Consider the following 10,437-nt stretch of genomic DNA (forward strand, 5'->3'; position numbering starts at 1 on the left):
TCATATAGTTTAGAGCAAAATTTGATTGTTGGATCCGAAAGATAACTCTAATTTAATCATGACATCTTTTTCTTGAGAATGTCATCAGCAAAATTAGATGATGTATTATAGTAAAGAATTTAATCTAATGAATAATCTAATGTAATCTAGTGTCAAAAGTGGGGTATTTTATTTTATTTTATTATTTTATTTTTAGACAGCGTACCTAGGATGAAGAGTTGCAAGGAATTAAATTATAGCCAAAAGCGTCGGAGGCATGATTATAAATCTATGACTCATCTAATGGTGACTAATGAATCTAAAAATTACAAATTTTCTTCAAATTCCACTTGTTGTTGAGGGTTAATACTCATTTATTGAGAATCAAAATATCAACCATGTGTTGCTGAGTTAGGCTAAAATATTGATCATATATTGTGGACAACAGATCGAGTTTCAATCCACCTATATCAAGTGATAAGAAAAGTAATTTATAATATATTGTTCATCATAAAAAGGAAGAATAAGATATAAATAACAATAAAAAAAGGGCGGGGGGGGAGTGGGGGCGGCGGGGAGAGAGGGTATAATTCATAAAATTTTTTTTCTTGATACTTAAGTTCTATCTAACTTCTTTAGTGTAAACACAAATAATTTTATATCAAGTTTGGAATCCAATCTAGATTTAGATTAATTGCCTACAGCTATTCCATACCATTGCCGAACCCTGAAAGATACCCGTCTGACGTGGATGGATAACAACAACTCATCATATCTCAATCGAAGGTTTTAGTCTACCAACACCGGCCGTGGGTCATTTCACCCACAGTAGCAAATACCATCTTCTTCCTTCTTACGTGAGAAGCATGTAAGCTTCTTATGGAATCCATATGGACTTGCCATGATGCATAAACCTACCGCTGGACCAACATGTCGCTCTCCAATTCACTATTCTACCCTCTTTATATATATATCTATATACCCTTACGACCTTTTTGGTACAGAAGCGGAGAGACGAATATTGTGACGGTACGGTAACTCATATGGAATTGGATTACCGAAACGCCCTTGCCATGTACCACAAATGACCCCGATGTGGATCTACTTCGTGTACGAAACCGCATCATGGGAAAGGCATTTTAGGGTTTTAACCGGAGCAAGGGGTATTTCAAATGACTTAAATATCCTTAGCCGGCTGTGAAAGGACCCGTTCCTGTCCGACTCCGCCGCTATATAAAGGCGCGTCTTCCCCTCTTCCGAGAAAGAAGGCAAACGGAAGAACGCTTTCTTGCCCTCCGTATTTCTCGTCGCTTCGATCCCATCTAGGGTTTCGATCGCCTCGATCTGTCGCCGGTTTGGGGAACCCCGAAGGCCTCACGCATGAGCTGGTTTGATAAACTCCGCGGCGTCTCCGATCAGAGCCAGGACGGGCTCATGATCTTTGTTCTCCACCATTCGATTCCTATACGTTCGTGTAATCTTTCCTCGAGTCTCTTACAATCCTAAGCGGAGAGCAGAGATCGGTCGGTCTTTTTGCCGGGGATGGCGTCGAAGGGCTTCTCCGGACGGAAAAATTTCGGTATTGATTCTTCTTTGATGAGTTTCCTTGACTCTGTTTCGATGAGATCGGTTGCTTTTCTTTGATGAGTTTCCTTGACTCTGTTTCCACCAATTACCCTTATAATTGGTGGTCGGTTTATCGTTTCTTTAAGAAAGAATTGTCTGTTCTTCGATTTGTGGTTTATGGATCCGGTTTCTTTGGGTTGGGATTCTGATATTGCTAAGGCGGAAACGGTGTGTAAGTCTGCAAAATTAACATATATGCCGATTGTCCTGACCTTACTAGCTGCAATTGTATGCTGGTTTGGAATGTAAAGCATCATTAGCTTGTTAGAGGGTGTTGTTGTACGTTTATGTTAATTCTAAGGTTTTGCGGAAGATAACGAAGATGGAAGTTATGAAGAGAAAAAAACGAAAGGAATGACTTTAGAAGACTAATCTTCAAGTGATGATTCGGCAGGTAGACTAAGGGAACAGGATGTCATGTTTAGATTAGATTCAAGACCATAGGTTTTGACTACAATTAACTTACAGATGGTTAGTGACAATTAGATGGCATATAATGACCTGATTTTTCAGTTTACATCAGATGGCATGTTACTGTTTGCTCACTCTTCTTTGTTTATTTACTTCTTTTTTATTTTGTACTATGATAGAAACAAATTTTGTCCACGGTTTTTGTATTTTGGCCTCCTGGATTGTTACCCTGATTCTGGAGATTAAACTTATCAAGAAGATTATAATTATTCCCATAATCTGAAAAGAAAGTAGCAGCTATAGCCATAAGATGGAAGGGTTTATGCCCCAGGATCTGCATGTAATGTTCTCATGTTGGAGCAACTTAATTGTATTTCCTATACCATTATTTCCAGAACTCCACATCATGCACTTCACAAAGTGGATTCATATTCCATCTTGGTGGCAATTATGTATTGGCTAGCCATTGGTTTTTAAAACCTCTTATTTCTTTTTCAAGGAAGATTTGGATGAACCCACAACTCCTTTCCATGTAGTTCAAAATAAAGAAGTAAAAGGATGAACCACAGAAAAATTGGTAGAAAATCCACTCAAAGAGCATTGAATTGCAGGATCCGGCTTGAGCACCTGTTTCAGTCTGTACAAAAGCACATGAGTTGAAGAATGTTGACATAGCATAACATGGTGAAATGGTCATTCCACTCTGCTGTAATGCTAGGTTTTATTGTTTAAGAGGACATAACATGATTTGTTGTGTAACTAACTAATTGGAAAATAGAATATTCTGGTACTGTCAATTATTTAACCTAAAATGAAAATACCAGCAATGTTTACTTGGAGCAAAGCATGGTGACTACTAATTTTTGAAGTGCTTGTTCTTTTAATAAATATGGTTGCTTAATAATAAATATTGAATTTTTATTTTGTATAACTTCTTTCTCTCTCTCTCTCTCTCTCTCTCTCTCTCTCTCTCTCTCTCTCTATAGATATATTATATACCTCCTAGTTATATATTATTGGTTCATTTTGTATTGATAGGTAGCTCTATCTATTGATATGTTATTGTGCACATTTTTCAGGTCTTCTAATCTCTCACATTGAGAGACAACAACCGTCTCCACCTTCAGTAATTGTGATTGGTGGAGGAATTTCAGGGATCGCAGCTGCCCATGCATTGTCTAATGCTTCGTTTAAGGCATTGCTTTCTATTACTCGTTTTGTAGCTGATGCTTCTGTTTTTTGTCAGTTCAGAATTATAAGTTTGCTTTAATTTTCATTGCTTCAAGTTAAATCTGATTCTGTCTTGCTAAAAAATTGGAGTGCTATCTGATCAACTCTACAAATGCTTTCTTCTTCAGGTCATTCTGTTGGAATCACGTAACCGGCTTGGTGGCCGGGTGCACACTGACTTTTCTTTTGGTTGTCCTGTTGACATGGGAGCATCATGGTGAGATCATAGCTTGAAAACATTTTAATGATAGTTGTTCCTGATGACTCACTGTTTGTTATATGCTTCTTGGTTGTTCAGGTTACATGGTGTGTGCAATGAAAATTCTCTGGCCCCATTAATTCGGGGCCTAGGCCTAAGGTTATATCGCACTAGTGGTGACAACTCTGTCTTGTATGACCATGACTTGGAGAGGTACTCTCTTTATATAAATCTTCTAATGCATATCGTTAATTTTGATTCTTAGAAGTCCCTTGGATAATTTATGATTTATGTCTTAAACTCAAACAATTTCGAAACTATTTACATGTTGTGTAACATGTTGTTATTTTATATTAATTAGTTATTTAGTCATATCTGGTAATAACTTAGTTGATATAGTGCATCCATGCTTTATTAATTTATCACTATAGCTAATTAGGTATCTAGTCATATTTGGTAATAACTTAGTTGATTGTCTATGCTTTATTAATTGCTTATTTTACTATGTGAGTTTGGTTTGAATAATTGTCTGACACTTGCTGAAAAAAATGAGCTTAGCCTTTGCAAGATGTGCTGTTATATTTTTGCACCCTGGAAACCAAATGTTGGCTAATCAGTTAGCCATCCTATCCTTCACTCTCAAATAAACAAAGATTCTATCTCCTAAATTGGAACTTTCTAGCTCTTTAGGGTTATAAAAGAATTTCTTGCAATGACAGTCTGAAGGACCAGGCCTGGTGTTATCTTTTTTGAGAGAAGAGTTTCATATTAATGAATGTTTTATAGATCAACATGGTAGGTCTGGTCTTTTGAGCTGGATGTGTGTAGGTTGGCTATGGATTATACACCAGTGCCTGACCAAAATGTTTCTAGAACCAATCAACCAATAATGTTAATTGTGCATGGCCTGTTATCTCAGTCATGAAAATTCAAACCCATAGTGGGGGCTTGTTCCATTATAGTTCAAATAAGCTGAAAAACTCTCAGGTGAAATTATTCATTTTAATATATTTATCATTCTTATTAATGAGAGAATGATTTTTCTGTAGAAATGGTTGCATTTTCATTCTCTCTCTTATGTTATATAATCTTTTAGGTTTAGAAAGTCACTATTGTTTTCTGTAACATCCATGTGAAATGACTTTATACCTCTCCTTTAAAGTGCAGCTGTTCAGACTTCAGATGAATCTGTACATTTTGTTAATTGTCAGTTACTTTTGTACTCAAGACAGCATAGGAGATATGGAGTTACCTGTGTGAATAAGCATGAAAATTATTTTTATCCTAAATTATTATGAAATCTTGTTAATGGTTTATGCAGCTATGCACTTTTTGACAAGGATGGGAACCAGGTCCCACAGCAGGTAGTAATGAGAGTCGGAGAAACATTTGAGAGGATCCTCAAAGAGGTATTCTTTTATGATTCATATCTTTTCTTTTTTGCATCACTTTTACCTATTTTGGCTTCTTCATGGTTATTCTCAAATTCAACAGACAGAGAGAGTAAGGGATGAAAACACTGCTGACATGTCTCTTCTCCAAGCTATTTCTATTGTTCTGGACAGAAATCCACAATTAAGGTTTGTCATTATGCATAGCTGAATATGCTCTCCTGGTGTTATACCATGTTTGGACTAAGTGGTCAACTAATGTGTTTCCTCCTACAGGCAGGAGGGGCTTGCATATGAAGTATTGCAATGGTATATATGTAGACTGGAGGCATGGTTTGCAGCAGATGCCGACACTATATCATTGAAAAATTGGGATCAGGTATCAACATACTTTATCAAGTGGTCAATTACAGGGATACTTAAGGATTTCATATCTTAGCATTATCCTTAAAATATGCTCCCCTTTGGCTAAATAAATTTTAGCTATAGTCTTAGAACTCCGACATTGGCACAGTCCTGGATAACTGGGACTAATAAAAAGTGCTGTGCCTTCAGATGTGGACATCTAGAGAGTGTTCGCTCAGGGAAAAAAAAGGTTAAAATGGGTTTAGTTGTCTAACACAGCAAATGCTAGTGAGTCATGGAGGTTGGTTAACATTTACCTTCTATTTCTTCTCTCCTTGGTTAACCAACCCACTCAGCTAGGACAGAATTTGCAGAAAAGGAAGGTTAACATCAGGTGGGCTAGGATAATTTCATTTGGTTATTTTAATCCTATTATCTTCGCTTATGGTTCATTGTTGATGAGTATTTAATCCACAGATGGCCTCTCCAATAGAATCTCGACATGTTTTATCATATTTTCTGTTTCAGAGCTATAAATCTTGTTCTGATTGAAATTATATTGCATATATATCATTTTGGAGCTATTTTAGTTTGTGCTGTTGTAAATTTATGTTGAGAGAAATTGAAGGTGACAAGTGAATGAATTAAATAACATTACTGGTTACTCATTTTTGCTTCTTGAAGCAGGAACATGTTCTTTCTGGTGGTCATGGTCTTATGGTGCAAGGTTACTATCCTGTTATACAAGCTCTTTCAAAGGGTCTTGATGTTCGCCTGAATCATAGGTATTCTTCAATAATTTCTATAAACCTCCCATCAGGTGGAAATTGACAATATTCTATAATATAATCCATGTGGCAACACAAGCTGTTGCATTTGAGAGTCTTGTCATTTGATTGTTTCACTTATGTGCCTTGCTTAAATGATCACATATAAGGACCACCTTGGTGCACTTGCACTTGGCGATTACTATGATTATTGTCAATTTAGTTGTACTCTCATAGTACATGGGACATTACGTTTATAGTACATTTTTTGATGTTTTATTGAACATTACGTAACTAGGCTCTTAAATGAGTAACACTTTCCGTTCTTAAATAGACTTCTGTATTCATCAACACTTGACATGTTTAGCACTTTGGTGTAGTTATATATTTAATTAGTATGTCTAGGTCCTCTTTCTGAACTTCAAATCTTTAACTGTGGCCTTTTGTTTGATTTCCCGGAAGTTGTCCCTCACTGACCCATACCATGATCATCATCATCCGACGCAGTTTCCTTTGTTAAAAAACATATTGGTTAAATTCAGACATGGAAACCTTGAGCAACTGATGAACTCTAATCTTGTGGAACATCCAAATAGCCATGAAACAATTAGAACAATATTTTGAACATAGCGTTGAAATTTCAATTGATGCATGGCCTCCAGTATTTCATCCATAATTTCTTTAGTGACAATAAAAACCATTTTGAAGGTGTTCTAGAGAATATGAATTTCTTATCCTTTTCCCACAATTTCCAAATAAATTATTTTAGTTGCAACGGATGTGTATATATAAGAAGCAAATAGCTGTGGATTTCAATCTGCTAAATGATTCAGGTAACCATTTGTTTGGAAGCTAATTCTTGCAGACTTCAATACTCCTATTTAAGTTAAGATTTATCTTATATTGGTCGTCATTAGCCCATCGAGGCTTTTCTATCTGGCACTTTTTGTCAGGGGAGAAGTTCCGGAGAAGGCCCAGTTAATTTACTGATGCCATATCAACAGCTAATATGCCATACCTAACTAAATTGCTGATTTAGAGTTAAAATTTTTTTTTCCTGCTTATTGATTACCATCTCATATGCATTCATTTTGTCCAGGGTAGCAAAGATTGCCCAGCGAAGCAATAGAGTAATAATCACAATGGAGGATGGAAATACATTCGTAGCTGATGCTGCTATTATCACTGTTCCTATTGGAGTTCTCAAAGCTAATCTTATAGAGTTTGAGCCTAGGCTTCCAGCATGGAAACTCTCTGCAATCTCTGATATTGGTGTGGGCATAGAGAATAAGATCGCTCTTCGCTTTAACACAGTCTTCTGGCCGAATGTAGAAGTGTTAGGTTTAGTGGCTCAGACTTCTTATGCTTGTGGCTATTTTCTCAATCTTCACAAAGCTACAGGACATCCCGTGCTTGTGTACATGGCTGCTGGAAGATTTGCCTATGACATCGAGAAACTTTCTGATGAAGAAGCTATCAACTTTGTGATGTTACAGCTGAAGAAAATGATACCGGAAGCAACCAATCCGGTTGGTCATTCTATGCTTTTACTCATCACATAGCACTTTAATTTCTTGAACATAAAAAATTAATCAAGTTCTATTTCAACAGATACAGCATCTGGTTTCACGTTGGGGAACTGATCCAGATTCTCTTGGGTCCTACTCTTGTGATCTAGTTGGTAAGCCAGCTGACTTGTACGAGAGACTTTGTGCTCCTGTTGACAACTTATATTTTGCCGGTGAAGCGGCAAGCGCTGATCATTCTGGGTCTGTTCATGGTGCTTACACCTCCGGAATAACTGCTGCTGAAGTCTGCCGCAGGTGTCTGTCAGTACAGCATGGTATATCAGATCTTTTCCATCTTGTCATGACGGAGGAATTTGCGGAGGTTATGGTTCCCCTTCAGATCTCTAGGATGTAATAATGTGTTTATAAGATCTTGAAGCATGCTTAAACGTAGATTCTTTTGTGTTTGTTGATGTTCACTTGTCTGAAACTATGAACGAACGTATGGCCTGATTTCAATGTTTGATGAAATGTATTATCATTTCTTGTTATTTTAGCATGTTTATATATTCATGGCCACTTTGGTATCATACTTGAGTGTAAGAGTGTCCGAAGTGTCTAATGAAGGAGAGAGAGGTGTCAAGCTCTCGAGGCGTCTGGACCAATCCCTATCAAGTTAGAAGTCTCTTAGTAGGGGAAAACAATCTATCGTAGTAGATTTCTCTTAACATGGTCCGGGTATTTTTGACTCACACGTCTCGAGTATATTTTTCCTTATGCCTTCGTTGTAATAAATTTCTCTTATAATGGGTTGGGTTTTTCTAACTCGAGCATATTTTGTCTCGTTATGAACGATCGTCATGCACCTATAACATCTTCAAATCGTTCGATAGTTGGCAGCATGTTTTGCCTTTATTAAGTGTATTTTTGTTAGGAAAATGTAAGCAAAAATAGTTCTGTAGGGAAATCTAAGGGTGACATCACATGTACAGCAGAAGAATAGAAAACAAAAACCCTAAATTTCCTACAAAAGTGTTCGTCATTTTGCGAATATTAGTGCGTAAAAACTTATAAAACTTAAATCTACGTGTGAGATAGTGTTTTACTTAGGGAGAATGTATATCCATGAATTCCTACAAGTATATGGGATTGGATGAAGGAGTTCAAGTGCCCTTCTTTGTAGTAGTGATCCATATAGTAGGGTTGCGACGACGCTCCTCAAATCGTTGCCTAAATATCTACACATGCTATCTGAGGAGGTGAAGGGGAGTGAAGAATAGTATGTGACAACCAGGAAGCCCCAGCCAATGGGCCTTTGGTTCCCTCCTATTTATAGAGGCCCTAGTTAACTTAACCCTAATGAATTTTACCCTATTGGATACTAGATCTCCATCCAATTACCCAAGCCTCTTAGATTAGTAGGTCTCTACCTAATAATATCTTATTAGCTCTTATTGGATCTCATCCATGAGATTCAATAATTTAGGGACTTATTGGATATCTAATAAGATAGAGGCTCCGACGGATATCTTATATCCGAACCTCAACTCATCGCAATGCCTACCAGCCAATTACGTGAGTGATGACACTTGTGACATGCTACGACGATCTCTTTGCTCATTATTACTGGCATTTTATCACATATTACCTGGATGTATATTGTGATATCCTTGAATCTATGCAATGAGAATCAGATTATGATGAGATCACAATAATGAGACCGATGCGTCTTTAAACACAAATCCTAAATCATCCCGGTCATAGGTTACTCGAGAAGGATATCGAGATAACCGGATAGACTAATGCGCTGTATACTTGTCCATATGATGGAGGTAATTGGTCTTATAGACGCTCGTGTGGGGATACTAGAGGTATAGTGCAGGTGCTCATTGGAGAATGAGTTCACTGATTGATCCACTTACAGAATGCTAGGTGGTTAATGATACTTGACGTCAGATATTGATTCCATAGTCCCAATTGTGTGTTTGGTCCTTAGACTTGAGATACCAAAGATGCCTTGTTTGAGTACTACATTCTTTGATGTCAGACTTATAGGTTTAAAAGTTTCAGATCTGATACAACCGGTTCTTGGGAATGGTAGCCAAACTTACGAAGAAAATTGTGTGTCAATAGTGTTAGGATCAAGAGTGACACTAAGAAGGGGGGGTGGGGTGTGAATTAGTGCTGCGGAAAACTTTTCGATTTCAGAAAAAATGTTTATATCATCAAGCATGATTTCATATTTTCAATCAAAATCATTTTGTTTGTTTATCATAAAATATGTATTTTTCATGATTATTTTCAAAACTACTAGCATGATCATAAATTTTGCATTTTCATCATTTTTTTTTTAACATGTAATTTTCAAGAAAATTAATTCTATATTAAAAAGAAAATGTATTATGAAGAGCATCATGTAATTTCAAAATAATTCAAGAGAGTTGAGTTACTTACCTTGTAGTCGAAGCCCGTCAAAGCCCAATTTGTCATTTCACCTTTGGAAGTTCTTGATTCATCCTTGGTTGTCTTCCTCTTCTTTGGCCTCTTCCTTCGTTCAAGTTCATTGTCTATTTTAGATTTTTGTTTAATAAACTTATTAAGATTTAGTGTTCGAAGTTCAAGTTCATCATTGTCCTCATCACTTGAGTCATCACTCAAGTGGCATTCATTTGTCCGGAGTTCCAAATCCTTCCTGTTCTTTGGAAGGTGATTGTGTTCAACATGTTCATCGTGTGCATTGTGCACCATTTCATATGTCATCAACGAACCAATTAGTTCTTCAAGTGGTAAGTTGTTTAGGTTTTTGAGCTTCTTGTATTGCAGTTACTTTTGAATCCCACTTCTTAGAAAGAGAATGCAAAATCTTGTTTACGAGTTCAAAATCCGAAAAACATTTTCCAAGAGCTCTTAAACTATTGACGACATCCGTGAAACGGGTGTACATGTCGCCTATAGTCTTGCTTGGTTGCATTCGGAAAAGC

The 10,437-nt window shown here is 36.8% G+C and overlaps 1 protein-coding gene across 2 annotated transcripts; it reads left to right on the top strand.

Moving 5' to 3' along the window:
* The first annotated feature begins 1,233 nt into the window (after positions 1 to 1,233).
* Positions 1,234 to 8,007, top strand: LOC135679070 (polyamine oxidase 5-like). Of its 2 annotated transcripts, XM_065192463.1 has the most exons (10): positions 1,234 to 1,558; positions 3,096 to 3,211; positions 3,375 to 3,463; positions 3,545 to 3,658; positions 4,767 to 4,854; positions 4,940 to 5,025; positions 5,113 to 5,215; positions 5,869 to 5,966; positions 7,048 to 7,477; positions 7,560 to 8,007. In XM_065192463.1, the coding sequence occupies exons 1-10, from the start codon at positions 1,522 to 1,524 to the stop codon at positions 7,869 to 7,871; spliced, it is 1,473 nt and encodes a 490-aa protein (XP_065048535.1). In that variant the 5' UTR covers positions 1,234 to 1,521; the 3' UTR covers positions 7,872 to 8,007. The 2 variants fall into 2 exon arrangements, with proteins under 2 accessions (XP_065048535.1, XP_065048536.1); XM_065192464.1 differs by lacking the exon at positions 3,096 to 3,211.
* The last annotated feature ends 2,430 nt before the right edge of the window (positions 8,008 to 10,437 follow it).

The sequence above is a fragment of the Musa acuminata genome, chromosome BXJ1-7 (assembly GCF_036884655.1).
Source record: "Musa acuminata AAA Group cultivar baxijiao chromosome BXJ1-7, Cavendish_Baxijiao_AAA, whole genome shotgun sequence".
Lineage (NCBI taxonomy): Eukaryota > Viridiplantae > Streptophyta > Magnoliopsida > Zingiberales > Musaceae > Musa > Musa acuminata.

Excerpts from the sequence above, each read along its gene's own strand:
- LOC135679070 (XM_065192463.1), top strand. The coding sequence starts at position 1,522 with ATGGCGTCGAAGGGCTTCTCCGGACGGAAAAATTTCG. Across the intron at positions 5,026-5,112 it reads GACAGAAATCCACAATTAAG|GCAGGAGGGGCTTGCATATG; the intron begins GTTTGTCATTAT and ends TTCCTCCTACAG. Across the intron at positions 7,478-7,559 it reads TACCGGAAGCAACCAATCCG|ATACAGCATCTGGTTTCACG; the intron begins GTTGGTCATTCT and ends CTATTTCAACAG.